The sequence below is a fragment of the Prunus persica genome, chromosome G1 (assembly GCF_000346465.2).
Source record: "Prunus persica cultivar Lovell chromosome G1, Prunus_persica_NCBIv2, whole genome shotgun sequence".
NCBI lineage: Eukaryota > Viridiplantae > Streptophyta > Magnoliopsida > Rosales > Rosaceae > Prunus > Prunus persica.
This window is the reverse complement of record NC_034009.1, coordinates 29439358-29467214: the sequence shown is the minus strand read 5'-3', so window position 1 is coordinate 29467214 and position 27857 is coordinate 29439358. Positions and strand designations below refer to the sequence as shown.

At 36.6% G+C, this 27857-nt stretch overlaps 4 protein-coding genes across 7 annotated transcripts; 2 read left to right on the top strand and 2 right to left on the bottom strand.

Annotated features, from left to right (window-relative positions):
• LOC18788515 (S-adenosylmethionine decarboxylase proenzyme) lies at window positions 2695-5435 on the top strand. The gene is made up of 3 exons (XM_007225559.2): window positions 2695-2900; window positions 3585-3737; window positions 3858-5435. Exon 3 carries the CDS (start codon window positions 4068-4070, stop codon window positions 5139-5141), a length of 1074 nt encoding a protein of 357 aa, XP_007225621.1. The 5' UTR covers window positions 2695-2900; window positions 3585-3737; window positions 3858-4067; the 3' UTR covers window positions 5142-5435.
• On the top strand, window positions 12150-16084 carry LOC18789045 (protein NSP-INTERACTING KINASE 2). The gene is made up of 11 exons (XM_007221929.2): window positions 12150-12647; window positions 12741-12873; window positions 12978-13049; window positions 13129-13272; window positions 13400-13471; window positions 13578-13637; window positions 13745-13842; window positions 14127-14276; window positions 14361-14702; window positions 14895-15274; window positions 15377-16084. The coding sequence occupies exons 1-11, from the start codon at window positions 12542-12544 to the stop codon at window positions 15695-15697; spliced, it is 1878 nt and encodes a 625-aa protein (XP_007221991.1). The 5' UTR covers window positions 12150-12541; the 3' UTR covers window positions 15698-16084.
• On the bottom strand, window positions 16265-18861 carry LOC18791542 (F-box/FBD/LRR-repeat protein At1g13570). Of its 2 annotated transcripts, XM_020565389.1 has the most exons (4): window positions 18599-18860; window positions 17184-18018; window positions 16891-17049; window positions 16265-16764 (listed from the first exon to the last, which is right to left on the bottom strand). In XM_020565389.1, the coding sequence occupies exons 2-4, from the start codon at window positions 17994-17996 to the stop codon at window positions 16471-16473; spliced, it is 1266 nt and encodes a 421-aa protein (XP_020420978.1). In that variant the 5' UTR covers window positions 17997-18018; window positions 18599-18860; the 3' UTR covers window positions 16265-16470. The 2 variants fall into 2 exon arrangements, with proteins under 2 accessions (XP_020420978.1, XP_007222555.1); XM_007222493.2 differs by having other exon boundaries at window positions 17184-18861.
• On the bottom strand, window positions 19388-26214 carry LOC18788363 (uridine-cytidine kinase C). 3 transcript variants are annotated; one of them, XM_007225076.2, is made up of 12 exons: window positions 25970-26214; window positions 23959-24312; window positions 23498-23612; window positions 22718-22913; window positions 22527-22640; window positions 22241-22414; window positions 21877-22071; window positions 21117-21239; window positions 20882-21003; window positions 20487-20610; window positions 20094-20366; window positions 19388-19929 (listed from the first exon to the last, which is right to left on the bottom strand). In XM_007225076.2, exons 2-12 carry the CDS (start codon window positions 24290-24292, stop codon window positions 19705-19707), a joined length of 1995 nt encoding a protein of 664 aa, XP_007225138.1. In that variant the 5' UTR covers window positions 24293-24312; window positions 25970-26214; the 3' UTR covers window positions 19388-19704. The 3 variants fall into 3 exon arrangements, with proteins under 3 accessions (XP_007225138.1, XP_020411075.1, XP_020411074.1); XM_020555486.1 differs by having other exon boundaries at window positions 23959-24081; XM_020555485.1 differs by having other exon boundaries at window positions 23959-25485; window positions 25970-26211.

The following is a 27857-nucleotide window of genomic DNA, read 5'->3' as shown; positions in this document are numbered from 1 at the left end:
AATAAAGTTATCCAAAGAAGAATTAAATAGAAAATAAAGAAAATGATTATAGAGATTTAAGTAATTAAGCTACAATTTGAAGGAGAATCTAGTAATGTAAGTACTTATAATGAATAATAAAATAAGCAATAACATTAAATGGATTAAATAGAAAAGAAATAAATTATATTAAGTAATTAAATATTTGATCAACAATATAGAACAATAAGTAATTATTTTATATTTTGAGAAACAACTTGGAAGAGTTATAAATACCAGATTCGATAGACACTAATCACAAAGTGATGACTAGCGTGGTGGCTAAGAGGCTTAGAAGTTGGAAGCGGGATAAGGGTTCGAACCCCTGTGTGCGACGTTCAAGCAAATTATTTCATTTTTGTGAATAGGCCAATTGAATATTTTACGTGAGTTGTGCCAACACGTCCTGTAACAATTCTTCACATACTAATTTTTCACCTATGCTAAAGTCTAGGAAATGACAATACAAGTTTCATATTAACACCATGCATGCACATTTAACATTTAACATGCTCGTTAAACTTTAATTTAAGTTAATAAAATTGTATTCAAAATTAACGTATTTTTATACCTCTTTATAAATACCTTCATATTAAATAATAATATAATCTGAATATATCTGAGATTTCCCAGAAGCTTTGTTTGACAAAAATAAGATGATTTGGCGAAATGAACATATTCAGATTCTTTCATTCGTTGCAAAATAGTCCATAAGATACAAGAATTATTTTAGTGCGTTAGAACTTATCCCACGTTTCTTTCCAGATCCAAGTGATGCTGATGAAACCCAATACCTACACAGTGCCAATAGTGTTGAACATGAATGGCAGGCCGATAATTAATTTAATTCAATTTCTTCATCAAGGAGCAAGGAATATCTTAAGGAGTGGGGATTGATTGACTAATCTCAAGGGCGGCCCCAAAGGGCACATCTCCAAGTCACAGATAATGTTGTTAAATCCTCCACGCCCTCATTTCGCTCCCCTCTTTTTTGTTTCTTAATCACAAAAAGCAAATAAAGAAAACTGGCTAGATGTTCTTTACACATATAATATGCTATATGTTCCCGAATCCTAGCAAAGTTAGTGTTGAAATTTTGGCATGGCATCTAAAAATCTTATGAATTGTGGTGAGTAGGAATCCAATTACTAAGGGATTTGGTCTAATTGACCTTCCACAAACTTCTTGGTTTTATTTATTTACAAATATATCGACAACGATATTCGCACATGACTTCAAACACATAAATAAAGATTATTGACTACTTGAGTTACAAACTCTTCAAAATAAAATAGATGTGTTTTTTCTAATACAATGATACGCTAAACTAGAGGAAGACAGGTACACAGTATCATGTTATCACGGAATTTCAAACATAAAATTACTGACCTGAAAGTCAAGTTGATGTGTTTGGAAAAACTTTCTTTTGTGCTATTTGCTTTAGTTTTTTATATGTATTTTTATGAGCTGCAAAAAACTAAAAACTAGCAAAATTACTCTGATTCATACTTTCCATATGTTTGCCACACGTGACGTGTATAACATATATATAAAGTTGTTGAAATTACAAGGAAAATGCTTATAATCCGGTGGCTGTTGAAATTATTAGGTTTCTTTTTCTGTTAATCATTGCAGGAAAATAAGGGTGGCTTAAAATTGACAATAATTGACAAGTTGCCCATGCACGACAAAGAGTAGTGGAACGGGTGGACAGAAAACCAAGTAGCTAATTAGAGGAGAAAAAAAGAAAAACGAAAAAAACGAAAAAGTTACAGCCACACAGGTCGAACACGTGTCAGAAGCTTTGTGGCTCTGTTTAAAACAGCCCTCACCGCTCACCAATCTTATCGCGAAAAAGTGCCCCCACAAATCTAAATGTAGAGATAGACCTCTCTGCCGTTTCAGCCCTCCCACGCGAATCTGATTCTGTCTGTCTTTGTCGTTTTCTCCTATTCTATTCATACTCGAATCCCAACCCCACCCAAAATTTCACCAATCCAAAAGTAAAAAGACTAAAAAGTTAGGCCTTCACTAGTTCTAGCATTTGAGATAATTTTGTTTGATTACCATATTTTTATAATAAATAAAATTAAAATCCTTAACCTCTAGCTTTTTATTTATTATAACGGTTAGTCCCACTACAATAGAAAATTTCAAAGTAATAATTGTAGACAATTAAATCCTAAAATAGTAGACAAATGAATGGTTTATTTTTTCTGAATATATTGATTCTACATCATGAATATATATTAATCTCATAATACATCAGCGATAAATTTCGCTTGCATGCCTTTTTAAAACTTTCTTTCAACTTTACCAACTTTCCAATATTGAATTACCAAGATAAATAAATTTTCCATATTTAAATTATTATTATTATTATTTGTTATTAAGAAATTTTATTGCCCCTAAAACCTTTGATTACTGATAATTATTATTTTTAGCTAAAAAAAGTTAAAAAGAAACAGAAAGAATGCATGATCCGTGAATAATAAAAAAAGTTTTGACCAAATACAAAAAAAGTGATCATTGAAAGGCTCAGCTGTTTCCAAGAAATAACGTCTCCAGCCTATCATAGCAGACTTGAGAGCGTAGGGGCATGGTCGTCTTTTCACCATCAAGCAGGGGTAAACTTGGAAAGCAGTCTCACGTACTCTATAAATATGCTCCATACCTCTATCATTTTCCAGAAAAACAAAACAGCCACAGCAACAATCAAATTTTTCTAGGGTTTTCGATCCGCCTCCCTTTTGATATCTGCATTTTCTCGCCGCCCGCTGGTTCGTTCGATTTTCTTATTAATTTCCATCTAGGGATTTCGGGGGAGGTCGAAAGCCGTTGACTTATAGTTCGAAGAGAACGCTCAACAATTTTTCATATTTGTAAGTTCGATTGTTTTTCCTTTTCATATGTTAGTTGTTTCTTTTCTTCATTTCAATGGGAATTTGATTATTTGTCCATGTGGTCTGTGTGGAAAATGAGGAACCTTTGATAACCTGGATATGCTATCATTCTTTGGTAAAAGTTTTCATTTTTATCTGATGTTTTGTTTACCACGGTAGAGCTGGTTGGGTTATATGGGTTTGGATTTTTGGGGCTGGAATAAAATTTGTGTTTTGGAATTCCTTTTGTTGCATCAAATAGGGTGATTTAACTTGCACAATGATTTGATATATTCGTATTTTCATAAATATTTTAATTAAATCTGTCCACGAAATCCATCTAAAATGAATTAATTTTTGTCATGTACCAGTAATGTTCAATAAAATTTTGCCCTTTTTTGTGTTGTAATCTAATAGTTTTTATTGTTAAATCATCAACTGTATAATTCATACGCATTACCAATAAAAAAATTTCATATGGGTTTTATGTTGCGTGTTGGTTGAAGAATAATTTGGATTCTGAACATATAGACTCAAATCTGTTTCATAAGCTACATGTTGTGATGTTGAGAAAATTTCTTTTCTGGGATTTGTTCCACATTCCTCTCCATGTAGATCTAAACCTTAATTCTTTTAATTATTTGTTTCTGATTAGTGAAATCTTTTTTGGTTGGCTGTCAACAGGAAGAACTGAATGATCTAATGGAGTCTAAAGGTGGTAAAAAGAATTCTAGTAGTAGTAAATCCTTATTCTATGAAGCACCTCTTGGATACAGCATCGAAGACATCCGACCCAACGGTGGAATCAAGAAGTTCAGATCTGCTGCTTACTCCAACGTAAGTTTCGGTTTGCCATTTTATTGTAGAGTTTGGTTATGAGTTCCCTCTAGCTGGGTAAATTGTGGAAGTAATCATTGTACATGAAAAATGTTAACTTTCTGCTTCCATCTTGTGCAGTGCGCTCGCAAACCATCCTGATATTTCTCAATTGGAAACCTAACCACAAGACGTGGTTCATAAACTTTTATTGCTTTTAGTTGGTTTTTGTGTCTTTACTTCGATCAGCATCTTCCTCTCTTCTCTCTTAGCGACTGTAGTATCTTTGCGACTGTATTCTGTTTGCTTTTTGGGTCTTCTTGCGACTATAATCGTTCCTGTTAGTTGATAATGGCCATGGCGGTCTCTGCAATTGGATTTGAAGGTTTCGAAAAGAGGCTAGAAATATCATTTTTTGAACCGAGCATCTTCGTTGATCCTGAAGGAAGGGGTCTTCGATCTCTGGCCAAAGCTCAGATAGATGCCCTTCTTGACGAAGCTGAATGCACTATCGTCTCTTCATTGTCAAATGATCATGTGGACTCCTATGTTCTTTCTGAGTCAAGCCTCTTTATTTATCCGTACAAGATGATCATCAAAACTTGTGGGACAACCAAGTTGCTCCTTGTGATCCCGCCTCTCCTGAAGTTGGCTGAAACCATTTCCCTTTCTGTGAGATCTGTGAAGTACACTCGCGGGAGTTTCATTTTTCCAGGGGCACAGTCATACCCTCATCGTAACTTCTCAGAGGAAGTTTCTGTCCTTGACGGCTACTTTGGAAAGCTTGGTTCAGGAAGCAGGGCGTATGTGATGGGTCGGTCAGATGGACCTCAGAAATGGCATGTGTATTCTGCTTCTGCTGAATCAGGAAGCTTAGTTGACCCTGTTTACACTCTAGAAATGTGCATGACTGGTTTGGACAGGGAGAAGGCTTCTGTGTTCTACAAATCCCAATCAAGCTCTGCAGCTGCAATGACAAACGATTCTGGTATCCGAAAGATCCTTCCAGATTCTGATATTTGCGATTTCGAGTTTGACCCCTGTGGTTATTCCATGAATTCCATTGAAGGAGCTGCAATTTCAACCATTCATGTTACACCCGAAGATGGTTTCAGTTATGCAAGTTTTGAAACAGCTGGATATGATCTGAAAGATGTGAATATCAACCAGTTGGTTGAGAGGGTCCTGGCTTGTTTCCAACCGAGGGAGTTCTCCATTGCTGTGCACGCTGATGTTGCTACCAAGTCACTCCAGCAACTATCTTCAGTGGATTTGAAGGGATACTGTCGCAAAGAGAGCAGCCACGAAGAGCTTGGAATGGGTGGTTCCATTGTCTACAATAGGTTCCTCAAGACTGAGCGCTGTGGTTCTCCTAGATCAACTCTTAAAGGCTGCTGGAGAGATGAAGAAGAGGAAGAAGATTAAGTACAATAAAGTTATTATGGTCGGCATTTTCTGATTACGAATAATAAATTACCCATTATCAGCAATGGCCTGGTAATGGTAAAAACCTAGAGCATGTTTAAAAATTGTCTTCAATTACTTTTATTGTTGCTGCAGTTTTTCCATTCATGTTAAGTGTTGTTTCTCTTGAGACAGCACAAGCCTTTGGTGGGCTCTAGTTATTGTTTGTTTGATTCAGACATCTGTTATTAACCATCCTTGGTTATGTTTAGCTATTTATTCTGATTGGTTTTCGGCCCCTTTTGCTATTTCATACATTTAGTTCATCTCTGTGTTGTCCGTCTTTGAAGGTTACTGGGTGGTAAATTGGTAAATACTGCTTTTGGATCGTATGGATGGCAAAATGTGGTTGTTGGGCTTCGATGCCCTTTGAAATTATTCACTCTGAACTTTCCTTCGTTTTTGTCTGTCTGTTTATTGACTTCATCTCTATGCAAGGCTGCACTGCATGGATGTTGGGATGGATATTGAAAGTCAGGCCCTTTTTGGCCCATATGTTAATTTTTTTTTGTGTTGGACCCGTCAAGTAACTTCAAAGTTCAAACCCTGAGAGCGGGGCGCGCGCCATTCATTATGGCGTTTGCGTGGTTTTCGATTTCTCCTTGTTTCTTAGTCAAACAAACGGGGCAAGCTACCAAACTTCTTTTGTTTTTCGGTTGCCTGGAGATGCAGGGCCAGCTAGCTTAGCTTGCTAGATCCCAATAAAACTAAAGCTGCCTAACTTTTGACTAACAATAGATAACAAGATGAAAAAACCTTGGCCCGTGTCCCATAAACTCTGGAACATAGATGAGCCGCTGCCTGCCCAGCCTCAACTTTTGACGTTGACAACTCCATCTGCATCTGAATTTTGGGAAATTTCACACATTTGTTGTGTTTTATAACAATAACAAGAACAAAATTGTTGACATCAAAATATTCATTTGACAAAATGTGATTATCTTTTATTCTTCTTTCGCACTCATGAGTCATACGCATACCTACCAAGTTCATCTTTTGAAGCCCATAATCTTTTATTGGGCATGCAAGTGGAAGAATAACACTTTCCCCTCCTTTTTCATCGAATCTTTTTGTTTTTTTTTTTCCTTTTTTTGTTTTTTTTTTCATTCACCTCTGCAGAAAATCAAGACCCTTGGTATACTTCTGTTGATGCCTAAAATTGGTTCAACAAAAGATGACCTCTTCGAGATTGAGGTCGGGCAATTCTTCCGGACTAAGTCAGCGTGACCAACCAAGTCGTCATCCAGAACCTGTAAAACAAGATAGCTTCAATGGGTGACACTAGTATAGTGCCAGCCAAGGACTCTCCGATGCTTAAGTCAGTCGAGTGTTTGATAATAAAATTGCACAATAGGTTCTACTAGTGCTTAGAATTGCATATCTTTTACGGAGGATGACCTTAGCCTTTTATATCATCGCAAACTACCTAATCCTTCTCGGAGTGGAGCTCCAGAGAAAACTAGCTCTCCTCGAACTAGAACTCCAGAACAAACTAACCCATCTCGGACTAGGACTCCATTTAAATAGGCGTCTTGGTAATCCCGAAACATCCCAACTCCTTTAGGACTAAAAGTCATTTGAGTGAACACTACGTAAACCATGTTGATGTCAACCTCATGTGCACCGAGCCCAAGTTCATGAACCAATAGGCCCATAAGCCCACATGAGTTAGGGTGGAAAAATATATGGCGATCAGGCTCGAGCCCAACCCGACCGCTAATACCGTGCTCTGGCCCAACTCGACCACTAACACCGTGCTCTGGCCTAGCTTGGCCTAGGTATTTTACCTCACAAACAACTTCCACATTGGACCATCAAGATTAACTACAACTAATTAGCAAGTGCAAAAAAACCACCTTGAGCATTTCTTATGAAGAGAGATCCAGAGGCCCAATCACACAACACAATACTATAAGGGCTCGTTTGGTACACCGTATTAGACTCTGGATAGGAGTAAATAGTCTATGTCAGGTGTTTGGTGTTATTTGAATCTCAATTTCCATTAAAATTATCAAAGAATTTTTATTTTATTTTAAAAATAGTTTGATCTGATGTCATCCGGAACATCACCAAACATAGTATAACTTAGTCAGACTATTTATCTGGAACAGCACCAAACACTTTATAATATTATGGATAAATAGTCAGTACTCTTCGGAACAAATTAATACTATCCGACGAAAATTAGTCAGTACAGTCCAACGTACCAAACGAGCCCTAAGTATGTATGGCCCTAAAGACATTTGAACCCCATAGCACATTTCAGTTTTTTTTTTCTTTCTGTGCATGTGAGGTTGAAAGTTCTTCTGGAACCACCAAGTTGTTAACTTTTATATATCTGAATCTGAACACATATTATGTATTGTAATTTGTATCTATAGATAAGAAAATGTGTCATTGTATTTGTATAAGCTTGCTTGCTTGTTTGGTCGTCTCTGGAAGCAAGAGAGAAGAGGGTCCAGCTTCTCAGGGACACACAGCTGCTTTATTCATCTGTGTACATGTAAGACAGCAGCTAGCAGATCAGCTATCGTCCTGGGCCTGGCTTTTCAAATCTTTCATCTCTGTGGCTCCTCCGTGTGCCTGCCCGTGCTAACATTTTTTCTGATCTTTTTTATAGCACAGGCTTTAATCAGAACCTGTCTGCTCAAAAGCAATTGAAACATGTTGCCAATATTGGGAGGGACCAAGGGAGACAAATAATTCATAATTCTCAAGGGGTCGGTCCAATGTAAATGATATAGAAATTGAGGTATATTATATGTATGAATGCTTAAAATTGTTTGCAATATTAATTATTGCAGAAGCAGATGGATTAGGCAACTTGGCCTATATTGTTCTATCTGTCATGTCATCAGGGTGCCTTTTTATAGCTTTCGGTTTGTGAGGAGGCCTCTGTTCTGTTATTGCCCTGTGAATTGTCATGTATGTGTGGAAGCCAGCCAGCCAGGTAATAAGATTGCAAAAAAGTGATTACCTTTTTATTTTAACGTTTTCTTAGGGAAAAATCTTTGTTAGGTTTGTTTTTAGTCTTGTCTAATTTTCACTGTACGCTAAATGACATTTGTCTTATTGCAGATGCTCTCCTTCTAAAACATGTTAAATCAAATTATTGAGAAAAAGTGGGTTCTACGCATCAGCTTTGGGCGTTTGGTTTGTGTGAACCAGACAGCCTTGCTGGCCGAGAGAGTGAGAGAGGGAGAGAGAGAGCCTTTAACTTTGTGATCTTCATTTGAAGAGGCAAAGATTCTACTTTTGGACCCCCATCAAACAAACAGGATCAAGTTGTATGGATAAAATCACAAACACTGTTGACTTTCTCCTTACTTGTCAAGCTGTCATTGATTGAATTGAAAATGAACACACAAAATCTGGTGCATATATTGTTTTTTTCTTTTCACAAACTAAGTTGCTTGGTTTTTTAACACTCCAATCATGAATATATACATATACACTTACACATACAGTTATTCTTTCATTCGAATGTCCACACATTATTATCGTGTGGATAATATTATAAACAGTGTGAATCTGATCTCGTGTTAGTTGAAAGACTCATGGAAAAGAGAGTAGACTATATAGCATCTTCCTTCTAAAATATATAAAGCAAGCTTACTTTCAGTTTTTCTCCACCCTTTTTTTGGGTGGTATAAGGAATGTAGAGAGATTTTCTTTGGGCTAATAAGAACGGGAGAGAATTGTAAAGTCATCTGTGCACTACAAAAGGAAAATAAAGATGGTTGATGGCGCAGATAGAAGAGAAGGTATCCTAAGCTTTTAGTTGGCACCATTCGAAAAGGAATTTATTCCATTTAGCCATAACAAAAAGGTGTGTGCTTTAACTAAAATTGAAACTGACAATCAAGTCCTTTTGATGAAACAGCCCTTTGAGGCGCCTTTATAATTCACAAAACCAACAACATTTAGGTTCGATTTCTAAGTTAACTGAGAAAAGGGCTTCTCATCATGGGGATTTCATAAGACCTTCACTAAGTTTTAGTATTGGACTATCTTAAACCAATCCAACGCCTTAGGATTAGCTCAAATGATAAAGGAGAATGAGATAATGAGTTAGAATTATGATACAAAGTTCGATTTCCTCTAACATAACAAAAGAAAGAAAAAAAAAGAGACTAGAAACTATCCAGTATCACTTTATTTACAAAGTGAGTTGAGGAAGTTCTCTTGTCCTTTTGAATTATTTTCAAGGCAAGGCAAGGGCATTGAAGGTACATACATGACGAGGAAGATGGACCCATGAGAGAACCACACACAATGCATGGTGGAACAACATGGACAGTGATATCATGACAGAGCTCTGTATTTGGTACAAAACTCTAGTGGGTAGGGAATGCATTCAGAAATGAGCAATTCTTTTGTTATTATTAAAGAGAAAGGAACCAACGTGGGCATAGGTTCGAAAATCGTAGACACCCAATGAATATTTGTGTAAATCTCCTTCTTACAATCACTTGTACTCAAAGAAAATAAAAAGAGAGAGAGAGAGAGAGAGAGGAGGGAGTAGGGTAGGGAGACAATGTGGGGTTAGGGAGACTACCCATTTTATTCAATGTCCTCACCTTTTGAGCAATAGAACCGGAAACAAAATCATGCATGTGATGGTACAAATTTTTCAAAAAGCAGTAGCTATATTAATTCACTCAAGCAAACGAAGCCAAGCCAAGCTTAGTCAAGTGGTAAAAAAAGAACAATAATTACCTACTCATTTGGGGAGCTAGAGCCCCTCCTTTTAGTAGTGCATATGATCTTGATTACAATTGTGGTCAACTTTCTCTTTATAATTCCACTAGTTTGACTCCCTGTTGGCTCCAAGAGGACCAAAGACCTGACTGGCTGGGAAATTTCCTTGATTTGTTAATTGGACATGGATTCTGCTAATCAGGGGAAGGAAGATTACAAAGGTGGAAATTAAAGGGTTGGTTGGTAGAGTGAGGTGATTAAAGGCATGGAATGAACTGGATATGGAGCCAAAGGAAGGAAGACAGATATGTGAGATGACCCAATTGACAGGAACAGCAGAACCATATCTTTGTCAAGTGAAAGACAATTTGTGCACAATTACTCCAAAGTCCCTCTGGTTCTTAATCAATTCCTTCCTTGCATGTTCCAACCACGAGGGAGATAAGTGCGTGTCAGTGAACATGAAGGGGCCACAGACGACAGGTCGTATTAGGAATCTTTACTTGACACATAACCAGTTCTATTTTATCATTCATGATTGCCATGCATTTTTATCCATTTTTCATTAGAGAAATTCAAGCGCCATGCATCGCATAGCAACATGTAGCGGCTATAATTGTAAGTGCAGATTTCCATCTAGGTTTTGTGGGTTTTTTTCTTCAAACTTTGAAGTGATATAGTTCTTCGTAATTCTTTTTCCCACGATAGTGAATATTTTAAATTATTTTAATATACAAAAAAATGTTTAAATTTAGGTGTAAGAGGCGCACGCTTACCTTAATCAATTAAGTTTCGAGGTAAACCTAATTTTAAGAGCTAAGACATATGAACTTACAGCTTGCATATGTTTATGAACAACATTAATTTTTACTCAGAAACGAAATATTACCACAGTGAAAACTTACTCGTGCGGATTATTAAAAAAATGCCCCTCAAATTAAGTTGCTTTGTCTAGTTGCAAACGCCTTTATAAGGTGCTATTCCCATCTTAATCATCTTTATGTTTGAACACAAATGATAACCATTGGATCAACTTTACTATAGAATCTGAGATTGATAATCATGAAAACTATAGGCAATTCGTCCAAAGAAACGTTTGAACATCAAGTCAACGGGCACTGTGAGTCTGTGGGGTCTACATTGCACGTGCAGCAAATGTACAACACACACATATATATATGCTAATTAGTATAAATGATCAGTTCGAATGAGAGGCCATCCCTGTTTCATTTCACTGGCCTGGTGTTATATTTTGATTCTGGAGATGGTGGGCCCACATTCCCATTTTGGGTGCACCGCAGGCACACGTAAAGCACTGTGTTGCCTAGTGAGACCAGAACCGTTGGTTCTTCATCAGCAAGAGGAGGACAGATATGCGGGGGCCACAAAAATTGCATGTTTATTTACTTTTAACCAGAGAGAGAACGAAGGAGGAGCTGCTTTTGCTTTTAAAAGTTGCTACTCTTGATTTGTTTATTGAAGGGATGTCTGTTGATTGTTGAATGAGGAGACAGAGTGTAATGTTGTAAGCATCAACTGATCTCTTCATCTATCTTTAGCACAAACAGTTTTTTTGTGAGTGAGATTTTCTTGTTTTCTTCTTCTTTTGAGAAAATCTTACTTTTGAACAAGTAAACCAACTTCAGAACTTGCTCTAGGTAAATTTTATGACTCTTCTGTTGAATTGAATTGAGGGGTTCCCATTTTCCCACAACACAAACCATTGGATTTGTTCCTGCTGAATACAAAATATGATCGTTTATTATTAAAATGGAATTTTTTTGATTCGATGATGATAATCTTTTTATTCAGTTTGGTCAAAGTTAAAACGAAACAGAATCGATTGAAAATGTGACCTTGAGCCTATATATTCAACTTTATTTAATAATTATTAGAAAAATATAAGACCGAATTTGAGAATCAATATAAATGGCCAACTTAGTGGAATGTTGGATTCTCAGGGAGCCACTATGGAAGCTTAGCATATCAGAGCCAAATACTGTGCAGATTTTCCCTCTCTCTCCCTCTTTTTCTCTCTCTAACTGACAGCAAAAGCTAAAGCTGACCATAGCGTCATTTTTTGATTAAGGTGCCTTAATTATAACTTTTACAGTGCTTAACAGGTAATACTTCACTTGCTTTGCATTTTATAATCAGGAGAATAATAAAATAATTAAAAATTCAGGTCCCTTTTCTTTAACCCAATACATGATTGAAGGAATTTTCTTTTGCAATTATCTACTAGACTTGGTTAGTGAGTGTTGCTTGCTCATCTTTAGCTTTTATATATTCTCTCCTTTCCTTTTCTCAACCGAACCAGTGACTGGCAGGCCAGGCATGCTCTTTCTCTTTTTAAGTCTTTTTACAACCAAACAAAAACTCTGCTTCTTGGCTCTTGGGTCTGTCAGTAAGCCTTGAGTGAGTGAGTGCAATTCTGGTAGTGCAAAGCACGAGGCTTTGTACTGGTTTTTTTGCCTCTGATGCAAATCATCATACGCATTACAACACGAAGGTTTCAACTTTGAAGTTTATTGGATAAACCCAGTTGCAGATTGCTTCTGTGGAAGCTTTCAAAATTTCAAACTACTTCTCTTCATTGAAAAAGGAGGAGCTCATATCATAATATTTTGGGTACCTCTTCTTTTTGGACCTGCAACTCAATGGAGATTAGGAAGGAAGGTAAAGCTTTGTGCTTTGTGGTCCTTTTGTGCTTGTGGACGACTTCTGTGACTGGTTTGCTTTCTCCAAAGGGTGTCAACCCTGAAGGTAACTGAATTCTGCAGATTTTGATCATTTTTGCTTAGCCATTGAAAAACCAGGACACAAACAATTTTTGTTTTTGTTTTTCTTCTTCTCTAGTGCAAGCCTTAATGGCCATTAAAGAGGCTCTGAAGGATCCTCGTGGTGTTCTTAAAAATTGGGATGAAACTTCTGTGGACCCCTGCATCTGGAATATGGTCACTTGTTCTCTTGATGGTTTAGTCATTGGCCTGTAAGTAGTGCTGGAAAACACCAAAACACTAATTAAGAAATTGAAAAATGCACCATGCGTTAATAAATAAGTATCTTATGTAGTTTGCAATGGTTTTTGTGCAGGGGAACTCCAAGCCAGAATTTATCAGGCACTTTGTCACCAAGCATAGGAAACTTGACAAATCTTCAGCTTGTGTGAGCAATCAATTATTATTAAAGCAATATATCTGTATCTGAATATGGTATATATTTTACTGAAAAATGAGTTTTGCAGAACATTTCAGGATAACCATATAACAGGATCAATCCCCACAGAACTTGGGAAGCTCCAAAAGCTTCAAACACTTGATCTGTCCAGCAACTTGTTCAATGGTCAAATTCCCAGCACTCTATCCCACTTGAAAAGCCTACAATACCTGTGAGTTCAATTCAGAAATTTTGTTTCCAAAACTGAAAGTATCAGTCACTGAGAAAAGAAACATAGTCAAATAGTTTGGAAGTGTATTTTAGTGGATGGTCATAATGGTTATTTGTGTTGCAAGCAGGCGGCTAAACAATAACAGTCTCTCCGGTGCAATTCCTTCATCTTTTGCTAACATGACCCAGCTGGCCTTTCTGTAATAATTCTCTCCAAACATCACACATCAAGATTAATTATACTTTCTATTCCTGTTGAAATATGATCTTAATTAAGGTTTCTGTGGATTTTGTTTGATGGTTTAGGGACATGTCTTTTAATAATTTGAGTGGTCCAGTACCCAGGTTTCCTGCTAAAACATTCAAGTGAGTCATTTCAATGTTTCTTTTCCTCCTCCCAGTTTTTTGTTTCCCTCTTCAATACAGAAGATGAATAACTAAAACTCATTTATTTAGTTTCTGAATTGACACAGTGCTGTGGGAAATCCTCTGATGTGTGTCTCTGGAATAGAGCAAGACTGCTTTGAAACAACGAGGATGCCGCCAGCTTTTCCCTCGAATAACTCACAAAGTATATAGTTCCTGCTTATTGCCGGTTTCTTTTACTTTTCAAACTTTGGAGTTCTCTACTTCTTGAAATATTATCATCCTTTTGGCTTTGGTTTTAAGCTAATGAAACACTTATGTTTTATATAATTTATGTGCCATCACTTGCTTTAAGGTTATGTTACCTTCTGGTTCTATTTTGAATTTCAAAATCTACTTTTCGTTTTGCTCTCCTTCGGTATTATTTATCTTCACGATTCAACAACTTCTTGCAAATACCCTAACTTGCTTTTCTTATTGTGTCTTAAGATGCTCAACCTGCTGGGAGACCTAGGAGCCACAAAATTGCCTTAGCGTTTGCCTCAAGCCTAGGCTGCATCTGTCTTCTAATTCTTGGTTTTGGTTTCCTTCTTTGGTGGAGGCAAAAACACAACAAACAGATATTCTTAGATGTTAATGGTTGGTATACTTTTGTGTATGCGAATAAAGACTAATTAGACTTTCAACAAGCTGTATTTTCTAACACTTAATTAGAAATTTCAGAACAACATCATGAAGAAGTTTGCCTTGGAAACCTGAGGTCGTTTCACTTCAGAGAACTTCAAGCTGCAACACACAACTTCAGTAGCAAAAACTTGGTTGGCAAGGGTGGTTTCGGAAATGTCTACAAAGGATGTCTCCGAGATGGTACAGTAATAGCGGTTAAAAGGCTCAAGGATGCTAATGCCATAGGAGGTGAAATCCAATTTCAGACAGAGCTTGAGATGATCAGCCTAGCAGTGCATCGCAACCTTCTCCGGCTTTATGGATTTTGCATGACAGCCAAAGAGAGGCTTTTGGTTTATCCCTACATGTCCAATGGTAGTGTTGCTTCGCGTCTCAAAGGTAAAGAGCCTTTGATCTGCACTCTGTTGACTTGTTAATTTTCTAAGAACATGTTACATAGAGTAAGATGTTATGCTGTTTTACCTACTTGCAAAATTTTAATTAAAGAGAATTCCTTTGTTTTTAGTGATGATTAAACACAAAAATTTGATACATCAATAAAACATTCATAGTTTACTTCCTCTATTGTAGCCAAGCCAGCCCTGGATTGGAGTACAAGGAAAAGGATTGCATTGGGAGCTGGAAGGGGATTGTTATACTTGCATGAGCAGTGTGACCCCAAGATAATTCACAGGGATGTCAAGGCTGCTAATATTCTGCTTGACGATTACTGTGAGGCTGTGGTGGGAGATTTTGGGTTGGCAAAGCTGTTGGATCACCATGATTCACACATTACAACTGCCGTGAGAGGTACTGTGGGGCACATAGCCCCAGAGTACCTCTCAACTGGCCAGTCCTCTGAGAAGACTGATGTTTTTGGGTTTGGGATTCTTATACTTGAATTAATATCAGGCCAAAGAGCCCTGGAGTTTGGGAAAGCAGCAAACCAGAAAGGAGCCATACTTGACTGGGTGAGCCAGACAGAGATGTTTTCCTTGCATTTGTTACCAAAAGAAATTCGAGGGTTGTTTATGCTTCGGTTGATGTAGCTAACTCAAGACTTTTTACTGCAGGTAAAGAAAATCCAACAGGAAAAGAAGTTTGATGTGCTAGTTGACAAGGAACTGAAAAATGACTATGATCCAATCGAGCTCGAAGAAATGATTCAAGTAGCTCTCTTATGTACTCAAAATCTTCCCCGTCAAAGACCCAAGATGTCCGAAGTCGTTCGAATGCTCGAAGGAGATGGACTTGCAGAGAAATGGGAAGCTTCTCAGAGAGCTGAATCAAATAGGTGCAGAGCCAATGAATTTTCCTCTTCCGAGCGCTACTCTGATCTTACTGACGACTCTTCATTGCTTGCACAAGCAATGGAACTCTCTGGACCAAGATAATACTTACTCTCACAACAAAGAAAGCAAAGAAAAATGATATCCATAATGGAATGGAAGTTGATACCATGAATATGAGTCAGAATTGATCGAGTTTGTTGTATATTATCATAAGCATCAAATTGAAGCTCCAAAGAGTTGTGTTAAAACTTCGACTGTACAGAATCTGATATGAGAAACTGACGTGTAGATCGAGTGTCACATCCACTTTCCGATTGATCTTGAGTGAATAGTTTTCCTCAGAACATCCAACTTGGGTTCTTGAGATTGCAACAATAATGTTCTAGGACAGAATTTTGTTTGTTTTCTTGATTTCAATGGAATTTTGAGTCCTGAAACTGGCTGTGTTCCCGTATATACAACAGGATGGGGATTTGATCTGTTTATTTATCTGGGATTCTCAGTATTTTTCTTTTTCCTTACATTTTAGTCTCACTAAACGACCAACATCATTTTCAATTTTTGTTTTGGGAGGAACAAACTTAAATCGCAGCGTACTACATGCAAACAAACGAAATGGACGTCTCTGTTTCTCCCATAGAAACAAATAACAAAAGAACAATAAAAAACTGAATTTTCAACTCATGTTTAATATCATTAGTCATTATAATATGCAGCCAGTTATTAAATGAGAACTGATCTTTTATTTGTTTTGTTTATAATATGAGTGAATGAGACCTTGAACAATATTAACAAATTGTCACTCTCAAGTCTCAAGAAGAATACGAAACACAATTCAAAGGCCAGCTCCGTCAAACATACCAGACAGACACTACTTAATCTTGGATGAATAAAATTTCTGCTTCAGGAGATGCCCGTTTAAAGCTCACCAACTCAATCAGCATATTCAAACGTCCATCTAAAACATATGCATACGGCGTAATGCTCATGGTCTCAAGCACTGGTGATTTCTTCAACAAAAACTTGATGAATTCCATCTCATGTGGCACTCCAGACATATCTGTCATCTTCACAACTTTAAGTCTTCCAAATGCGCAATCGGAAGGGCATTGTTTCTCCCAGAAATCCAAATCGGATGCTTCTATAGCTGCTAAAGTGTTTGAGGAACCCTATGTTGGCAGTAACCCTTACTAATTAACAGAAATGTAAAACTAAAAACTAAAACGTCCATGACTAAAACAAAAGAATGAAAAAATAGAAGAGGGTAATACTTCAACATGTTCACAGTAACTTACCGAGATTTGAAGTTCCTGTAAATTAGGAGAGTTTGTAATCAAGCGAAGAACAACTAGTATCTCTTTCATATCTTCAAAACTTACTTGATATAATTCAATAATCTTTAAATGGTTATAAGTAATCGGAAGGATTCCCTGGTCATTACCTATACTCAAATACTTGAAACAAAAAAATAAACAAAAACATATGAAAACAGAATCACTGTTAGAAACATATATGCGCTTGTAGATTACCTACATTGAAGATTGAAAGCGGGGGATAATTAACAAACAAAATCACATAAAAATGTTACCTTTGTAAAGTAGATATGCCCAACAAGCCTCTCGAGACGTGGTATGCCACCAAGAAACTTGATAAAATTGCAATTTGAACTTTGCTCAAAGTGCTCGGCAATATCATCAGTCACATACATAGCAACAGATATGGCAACCAAAAGTGGGGTATTTTCAAGACATATGTCCTTAAATTCACCTTCAAGACATAAGTACTTGAGATTTGGGGCACGGATATTTAGAGCTAAGCTATCAAAGTATGACAAAGCCAGACTCTCAAGTAGAGGGCAACCAGAAATAAGACTTTCAATTGCATCAGGAGCAACCAAAACTTGATGAAGATTGAGACTCTTCAAACACAAAAATCCCTTAAAAGCAGGAGGTGGATCCAACTCACATCGAAATAGCTCCAAACGGGTCAACTTTTTACAATAAAAAAGGCATGAGGGCACCCTAAACCACTCGCCTTCTCCCAATTCAAGAACCAATTCTTTTATGTCATTCCTTGAAAGGAAAAGTATCCATTGATCGATATCTGGGCAGCTCTGCAAGTAGGAAGTAGAAAGCTGGAACTTGTGAACGGGTCCTTGGTGAAGAAAGAGAGCCCGAGTGATAAAGTCTATAAGGCTTCTTTCGACAAGAGTTCGGTCATTAGATAGAGTGACACATTTTTCGTCGAATGCAAGATGGGTGAGCGTAGTCCATTTGTATCTCCATTTCGTTGATAAGCAGCTAGTTCTTATAGCATCTCTAATTGGGAGACGCGTGAGAATGCTCTCTATAATGCTCTGAGGCAGATTGCTTATCAAATCACGATCCAATAGATCACCCATTCGTACATTCAAACTAAATCAACTGCAAATCAATGCAACAAAACCAATTGGCAGTTGAAGACTCTAGTGAACATTCATCAAACTACAAAAAGTTACAGAAAGATCAAAAATTGAGCAAAACCCACGATTTTTCTGCATATGTTCTATTTGCTTATGAAGAACAAAGAGGAAAAATAACCAATATTCGAATTCCCAAATTACAGATTTTACATCATTAGGATCTGAGAAAAAACAAAATTCAGCTGACTCCTATATAAAACTTGTACTCTTAATTTATAGTGAATTTCATCAGTATTCATATAGAAAAACGACAACAAACATAAAATGCAAAACTTTTTTTTATTTTTATTTTATAAATTTATAAATCCTTTCGCTTTCTATGGCTTTCTTAGAGCAGAGGGGTTTTACTGATATATATTTCTCCTTTCAACAAACCATGCATATCAATCAAAATTCTTTAAAATTCCAGAGTAGCCGAACAAACCCAATTAATCAGGCATCAGATCTTTGGACTTAAGAAATTAAAGAAATTCACAAGGAACAAATACCACTATACAGCAAAAGATAAATAAATATTCAGGAAAAAGAGAAATGTTTGATACCCAGAGCCTGAGGAGAATCATGAAGGAGAGAGCTCTGTTATCTTTTTCTGAAATTTCAATTCTTTACTATTTCTCTGAGTTAAGAGGTAAACCAGGAGCTTCCCGAGGTTCGGTGTGGCGATTTGGACTCTATCATGGGCACACTGAGAACAGGGAATTTAGAGCGTGGCTCATTTTACATTCCCGAGTATTTTCTCTCCCGCGTACAGAGAAATCAGCGGCTAGGCTAGTTTGTAATTACAGCACAGCCGCAGTTGATGTCTGGCTTGGATTTTATTTTATTTATCTTTTACGTCTGGGTAAAAGAAATTTAGGTTGGGTTTCAGAACTCACCAGCTAAGAAAAAGATTGGGTCGTAAGTTGCACTTTATAGGCCTAGCCCAATAAATGCCAGTTGGTAAGAGCAGTATGTCCATTTTACCCGATTCTCCTTCCTCGATTAGAATAGTTTAGAGCATTACTCGTTATTATTAGGCCATTACCTAAATTTTTTACTTTGAAGGGTTATTATCTATATAAAGAATAGGAGAAGTTAAGAATATTTCTTAGTTCTTGTAAGAAAAATGCAAGATGGTGATTTTTACAATCTCTTTGCCAACCAGAACAACAATGTCGAACAAAGATTTATGGGTATAGTAAGAGGTGGTAGTACTCTTCACGTAAAGCCTAGTTTGAAAACTGAAGCAAACCACTCTAACTTAGCATGCAATTCTCTACGACAAATAATGTGTGCAGTAACAAAATTTAGTAGCACTCAAGAGAAAGCAATAGATCAAAGGCAAGCATTCCTGCGAGAAAAAGAAAATTGAACTTTAAGATTGATTTATTGTGAAATTTCTCTCTTTCTTCAATCTCTATTTTGGAAATGTTGAAACTAGCAAAGTAATAACTATAAACTAATGGAAGTAGGCCACAAAATTTCAAAATTGCTAGGGCACCCTTCTTTGCAAACTCTCAAGCTAGAAAGCTTCTGTTTTGCTTCTAGCATAACCTCCTTTTGTTAACTATCTTTCCCGAGCAGAAGGGTAGTACTTGCAACACACTTACAGTGGAACCTAAGAGGGGCAAAGTAATGGTTTATCAGTCTAATGATTTTCGAAACTACATCAATTTCGAGTAAAGATACCCTTGTATATGATGAGTCCTAGAACTCCAACAGCCAGTGTTATTGCAAGAGGAACTGTCAAGGGCTGATCAGGTTGAGCAATGGTGCTTTTCCTGCTGTTAGTTCTTACTGGGCGATTTCTCTCTCCCATGTTTTCCCGGAGAAGATTGCTGAGATTGTCTAACTGATGCATGATTTGACGTTGCCCCCGTGCAATACTTGACATCTGATAGAATGCCAAGGAATTTAAAAAAAAAAGATAAATGAACCAGTCAAGACGCAAGAATTGAATTTTGGGCAAGATTTTATGATCATTCATATGTTTCCTTTTACTCTTCTAGCTCACAAACCAAGTGAGTTTTGACACAAGGTAAAATGAGTAGACATTACCTCTTCCATTACTGAAGATTCCTTAGCCAGCTGCGAGGAAGATGAGGAATTTGGCAATATTGACCCGGTTAAAGAACCATTGCCTAAGCCAGAGATGAAATAAGAAGTGGGAACAGAGCCATTGCAGGTTTCAGCTTGAAGAGCCATGTTTTGTTGGCTAGGAGAACTTTTCTTCACAGCCAACTTGGAATTTAGCTCTTCAACTCGATTTGTAAACTCATCCATTCTATCATTCAGCGAAGACATTTGTTCTGATAGCTGAGTAACTACTCCCTGCCACAATAGAAATGAGGAGGAAAAAAAAAAAAAAAAAGAATGTTGATAAGTGAATATATTAACTTGCTGGGGAACCAAATGCCAAAAGCACACAAGGACCATTATAACTGACTCTACCTGGCTTGCTAGTGTTGCTGATGACTCTGAATTTCTCTCATCAAACCTTTGGCTGTTGGAAGCATATCCTGTAAGCTTAGATGTACTTTTGTCCCTTTGGGTTGTATATGACTGCGACATACCACTGTCCAGAATAAATTCAGGTCAATCAGCTTAAGGGAGCTAGCTTCTAGATGAACCTTCGAAGAAAAGTGAAAAGAAACACAAACGAAGAGGTTGTGCTAGTGCTCAGAAAAATTATTTATTTACAGTTGAGATCAATGCATTGCTATATCAGAGATCTCAAATGAAGGAGCCAGCAGATAGGTTTTCTATATCATCATTAAAATGCATTGCCAACATCTAAACAATTTCACAAAGATATTAAACTAAAGATGGATTACGAAAAATTAAACCTTTTGAGATGCTTATTTCTCATGGCAACTCTATCTGCGGAGGCTCTGGAAAGTGCTTCTTTGGGGCTTGAAACAAGATCCTCATCTAGGCTAAGCCTCGTCTTCAAATCATCTGGCAAGGCCTGCAAGAGGATCAGATCAGGAAAACAGATGCAAGATAAGGCATCATATGTGTTGGAGCTTTATCATAGCCTGGTACTCAGCGTATAAAGAGGATGAGATGTAGTTATCATACCATGACCTCATTTACAAGCTTTTCCAGTTGAATTTGTTCAATATAGGTACGAGGAATGTATGAACCTTCCAAGCCAAGCTGCTCCGCAACACATCTTACAAGTACACGATCTTTTCCTTGCACCTTTTTTGTCAATGTGCACAAGAGTTACGTCAATATAAGTTACAAAATGACATAGAGGTGAGAGTAAGAAAAAGATGAACCATAAGGCAGGCTTCCATTGAATAAACACAGTCAGATATGTAGAAAGGTTGCCACTTAAACAACACAGTCAGATAGGAATCTCAATTGTCTACAGGGTTGTCTGTATCCCCAATGGGTATACAATGTAGCTTAATAATGCAAGAAAAGAAAAATAATGAAAGAGAGCAAGACAGATTAAGAAGAAAAAGAATTCAACGGAGAAAAATAGATGATGAACATAGAAAAGATGAAAGAGAAAAACGGAAGAGAGATTGAGAAAGAGAAGATAGAGAATAACAGAAAGGTTCAGAGAGAATAAATAAAACAAGAGAGATACACTGAATTAGGGTAAAGGTTGATAAACAAGTATGCTTTCTATCTTTTCCTTATTTTGTTTTCCAAGACATAATTAGTATTGATGGTCATGTTGGCTTCCTTAAAAAATGACAGAGGTTCTCAACTTTATTCAGAAACTAAAGCCACATAAACACACATTACATATTTGTGCAATTTAGAACTTTTCATTCTTCGGTGTATCTAGACTATGCAGAGAAGAAAGAAAAAAGCTTATCCGTACCTGAATATATCGACGATTTAGTTGCTCTAGCCAATCAATTTTTACACACACCCCATCATTGGAGAATACATGGCTGCTTCTTTTAAGGATAGTTGCAATCGTGTACCCCAAGGCCATTAGTCCACCAAGAAGTCGCACGCTGACCTCAAAAGTTATTCTTGGTGATATAACAAATGGATTATCTGTCACCCATTCCTGAAATATGCAGTACACTGTTATTATGCAAGATCATGCAAATAAAATTACTTAGTCACAAGTGCTTGGGACTCTTTGACATTGCAGCTAAATTTATTTTTAACCCCAGCAAGTCCTTTACAATCTGTTCTCACACAAAAATGCAGAAACTAAGCTTTGAAAGGCAAACCTCAAACATTAGACTATATTTCCCATCTTTATCCCGCATCCTCAGATATGATTGGCAAGATTCTGGATCTTCACCAGGTGGTAGAAGGTATATATCATAGGTCTCCTCCTTTGCTTCTGTGTGATCTTCAGAAAAGACAGCCTTAATCTGATCCGCTGACAAGTCCTTTGCTGACTACAATAAAAGGTAGCATTCAATTTTCAGTGTAAATGAAGATGTAGCAACTCAATGTTAGAATTAATACCAACACAACTACAATAACTGAAAAAGGAAGGGAGATATTAACCTTCAAAATGTAAGTGGGACTTTGAAATCCAGTAAATGGGTTAAACTTGTTGATAATTTTTATATGTGCTGTTTGAAGGTCTGGCTCAATAAAGGCCTTGTACATTGGATATACCTGAGAGAAGTTCAGACTTCAGGAAAAGCAACAACTTATCAAGCACTTAAAGATATCTAGAAGGGCAAAATAAGTACAGTTTCAGATATTTGATGAATTATTTCTTCTGGTTCCTGGCCAGCTCGTTGTATGTCCCGTAAAACCCTTTTGACCAGGTCAAAGTGAACACCGCCTGTGACAGATACTCGTAGATCCAGGAAAGGCCGCAACTTTTCACTCAAAGCATAGATGCCTTCAATGATCACAATCCGAGAGCTTGGGACTTCAACTGTCCTGTCACCAGCACATTATTCAAGATAAGATTTAAGCCAGACCAGAAAATATGAAAAGTTATAGAAACAGCAATCTCTTTGACGAACGACTTTACTAAGGTGCTATCCAAGGAAGCATAAAAGGTGAAGTTGTAGACAATAAAATATAGAATTTTGTTGATTAGCAAAAAAAAAACCAACACTTATTTCAAGAAATATTAAACAAATTAATTATAAAACAAAGGGCCAAAATTCAGGTTCAAGTTTTCAACAGGGAGCATAGAAAGGCTCTACTTTATAAATATGGAATGGGTATGATTCTCAAAAGGAAAAATATATTCTCTTCTTAAGCATGTTTGGTCCTTCAGACTCCCAAAAGAGCACAAAAGTATTCACCATTCACTACATCCATGGCCAACAAGTAAAACACTCAGACTGTCATACCAATACTTGAAATGGAAAAGTAGAGTTAAATTGACATTTAAGGGTTCTCCTTAAGTTTCAAAGCCTTAGCTACCCTAAGATAATATAATTTCTAAAAGCTTTCTCAAAGAAATCCATGGATATGCTAAGCTATGCAGATCATTAAATGGAGAGGCATTCAACCTGAATCCTGTGCGGGAACTAGACTTGAAATCATAAACTGGAACCTGAACTTCCTTCCCTGCTTTTAAGTCATTTACATTCTGGAGTAACGTGTCGTAGTCCGTCAATCGTGGATCTGTTTTATAATTTAAAAAAAATAAATAAATAATAAGAGAAGAAAAAGGAAATAATTAATATAACCAAAAGCATAATGCTCTGCCTTGTCTAAAGATCTAAAGAAAATTTCATCACGTCCTCATGATGGCTAGATAATCACTTCTACAAAGTAATTATCATAAGTTCATGCATCATATAATGAGAATAAGGACCTTACATAGTTTTCAATAAGATTGCACAAACATTACATCAGAACTTATCTGATTATGAAAACTTATATAAAAACATTTCTATTATTGTGCTTCCTGAGAAAACATATATACTAAAGCTTCAATACAAGAGAACTAAGTAAGGTGATGGTTTACCATCAAAGTTGCCATCAACAATCCGACTGGCATCATTGTAGTTGTCCATTGATATGACAGCAACACTGGGCATAAAGTTGAGTATCTTTTCTGTGAACACAGTCTTTCCAGCCCCAGAAGGACCTGCGACTCCAACCAATATTATCCCATCATTCTTTTGGGCCAACAATTGGCATGCACGGATTACTATAAAGAAACCCTTCTCAAATGACAAGGGACTTTGGATTGGCACAATCTCATAATGAGAATCCTTTTTCTTAACCAATCGAACTTGATCTTTTAGAAGGCCTTGCCGTCTTTGGTGTGAATCAACACCAGACATATCTTGAGCCATAAATATTATGCTGGCACCCTCTGGTGAGAAAAAAAAAAAAAGAAAAAAAAAGAAAGAAAAAGAGATATAAAATGATAAAACATCAAAAACATGAATGGCACAACTAAAGAGTGTGAGTGTGCAAGCTTGAGAGGCAAAATGTAACAATTAAATAACAGGTCACCAACATAGTCTTCTTCATGACCAGAATGCTTCTACTTCTAAGTTACTCAAAGAAGTGTAACATACATACGTGCGCATACACACACCTGAGCACACATAAGAATGCTGATTTGGCCCCAAAAAAAAGGATGCAGATTATGTTGCAATATAGGTGAAATTTGAGAAATTAATGGCATACAAAAGTTAAGGAACTGCAATATTTTAGCATTAGTGAGGTATGACTGTCACGCCAAGGGACAATTTGCCAAACCTAGGCCATTAACTGTTTGCAGCACTGATTATAAGTACAACTACTCCTGCTAATAACTTCAGAGCAAGGTATTGTAATGTAGCAGGGGAGTCCGCCATTTCAGCTACCTCCATAGCGTATTCCATTGCTACCCTTTCCTGTAAAGCAGTCACCACCTGAGCCACAGAAGATGCTTTTTGACCGATAGCTACATAAACTCATACTACATTTTGCCCTTGTTGATTGAGAATAGTATCTGTGGCTACTGCTGTTTTACCGGTTTGTCTGTCCCCAATAATTAAGTCTCGCTGACCACGCCCTATAGGGATCATAGAATCAATAGCAATAAGTCCTGTTTATAAACAAAAAATTTCAAAAATGGTTCAGCTTCTGAAGTGACTCAGGGTATGGTATGCCTCTGATTGATGAAGCATAATAAGGGTCTGACAAACCCGTGTCGTACTAGATCAGTTTTTAATGTTGCTAATTTTGTTTTGACTAAATGTTGAGAATTACTGCAACAGTATTAAACTCAAGAACTTGACAGCACTAAGCCTAAAACCATTGTCTAAGAATTCACTGAACACTGCATAAGGTACACTCTAATAAGCAAAGGTAAAGCTATGCTGACATCCAATATTAATGTTCAACGTTCTCATCTCTAACTTATAACCTTAACCCAGTGTATACTTGCGAGTTTCCATGCAGAATTGTGAAAGTTGGAAGGTAAAGAAATTGGAGCATTTAAAACCCCATGATCACGAAGTTAAGCCATTCCCATGAAAACATTAGCTCCTTTGTTCTACATATCACAGAGAAGACACATTTTTGGTCAGTTGCCATCACATAAGTTTTAACTAATTTGTTTCACATATCACAGAGCAGCAGCACATTTTTGGTAGCTCCAAATATACACTGGACAAAATCTTGATCCAAACCATATCCACCATCACAGAATCTTAAATTAAGGATCACCCGGTTAACACAATCACAAACATAACATGCGTATAAGAGAAAATCAACACAAAAACACATCCATACAGACAAAAACTTGTAAAACAGGCTTAACAACTCTGTTCTAACGCCTTGTTTGGATCTAACAGCGAGTGCCAAAGCAAACAGCCACAACAAAACACAAATCAAATAACAAAAAACTAATGATTACCCAGAAATTGTAATGGCAAAAGAACCAATACCCAAGCATAGAGTAAAATTTCCAAAGATGATATGGATCAAAACCAAACCAATGTGTGTGCTTGTGGTGATGGGTGCAGTGACGGACTCACTTATTATGTGGGCAAAGGAGTGGAAGTGAGTTCAGCAACGATAACTCAGAAGCCTGGCCACCCTATGAAGGTCGGGTTCTTTCTCGTTAACAATATTTAATGTTCCTTGATATTTTTCCTTTCCTGGAATAGACAGGAGTTTGATTCTTTTTTCCTCTGGATTTGTTGGGAAGTGGGAATTCTTGAGAAACCGCAAACTATCGAGATAGAAAGAGAACAGTCTAAGAAAAAGAGACAGAGAAGAGAGGTGTTTAATACTTCAATTTATTTGCATATTTACAAAATTATAATAAATTTTTAGATTTCTTTTTTCTTTTCGATATTTACAGCAATAGACAAGGACTCTACTTTTCCTAAACCACTCGAAGAGTTTGGGTTGCGCTGCTTTTTCTTTTTCTACTAATTTTTTAGTTTGGAAATTGTACACAACTTTACGGAGAAAAGACATATTTACGCGAATCTTTTATTGAAAAAAATGTACATTTGTCTGACACGAATCATATTGAAACTCTTCATTTAATCTGCGTTGTGTCACAAGATAATAATTATTTTTATTTTAATTAATCAAGGGAGAAGTATGTCTAACACTAAGTGTCGTATTCTCTAACTCAAAAGATAACGAAACTACAATTTAACATGTCTTATGATAGCGAAATAGGGTTGAATATAAAATTTGGTTTGTATACTTTTAAGTTGAAAATTGTTAGCATGTTTGCAGCCGAGAAGACGACATGTATGTGTATTCCTTAAAGTAAAAACATATACCTAACAAAATAACTCTATATTTAACATGTGTTGTGGCACGAACAAACTTTTGTTTTTCCTTTTTCAGCTTTCTCAATTGAATGATGAAGAAACAAACACGTTAATTTGCATTGTGACAGACATACAAATTTACAATTTTTTTACTTCTCCTTTTTTTTTCTTTCTATAAATGGAGGAATAGAATTGACAGTAGCATTTGGGTTGAGTGCCTATTAACCTTGTGTAACAAAACTATTAAACTAACATGCAATACAACACAATAGGCTCCTAGGTTTTGTTATCCATCAATCAATGGAAGACATTGGATGCCTATTAGCATTTTCATTATTTTTGTACGTTTACCAAATTGTGATCGGAATTCATTTGCGTGGATGATTGTGTGGTGTGTGTCTCGCATCATGTTTAGTTAGGCAAAGTTTTTCCTACTTCAACTCATTTCCATAGTTGGCAAATTTCCAAAACCTACAAGCCAAATTGAGAACAGCTTCGCAAAAAGTATAAAGACAGACATATCCCTGCTTTGTCAAGTATCAACTCACGTATCCAATGGGTATGTACGAACATCAATGGCATCATCTTGCAATTACTAATTAGGTCTTTATTCACCCACCAAGTGTACATGAAAAAGAAGCGTCAATTGGGACCCTCGCATTTGCTTTGCATATGTTCTATAAGCTGCGGTGGGTGGGTGGCCCTTGCCTGCCTCAAGAGCCGCAAGCCCGTATACTGTGCTCTTGCGCTGGTGCCAACCACGAGAAAATCAAAAAAAAATTATTTAGTGTGACTGGAATACTATGATATCAAGATGTAAATCTTTCCAATATCTCAATCCCAATGGAACTGTTATTGTGATTGAATATTAAATCTCGTGTTTATGAATCTTTATTATCATATTATTTATCTATATATATAAAGCAAAAGGTAGAAAATGGTGAAATATTCAAAATACTAGAAAATACCCTTGGTTAATGCAAACATTAAGAATTGAAATTATTAATTAAATGAGGATAATATGGTAAATTCACAATTTTTCGTATTAAAAAAATTAAAATTAAAAGAAAATTCAGATAATGAATCCTATTTTTATGGAACACAAATATCCATTATCTTTTTTAATTCTAAA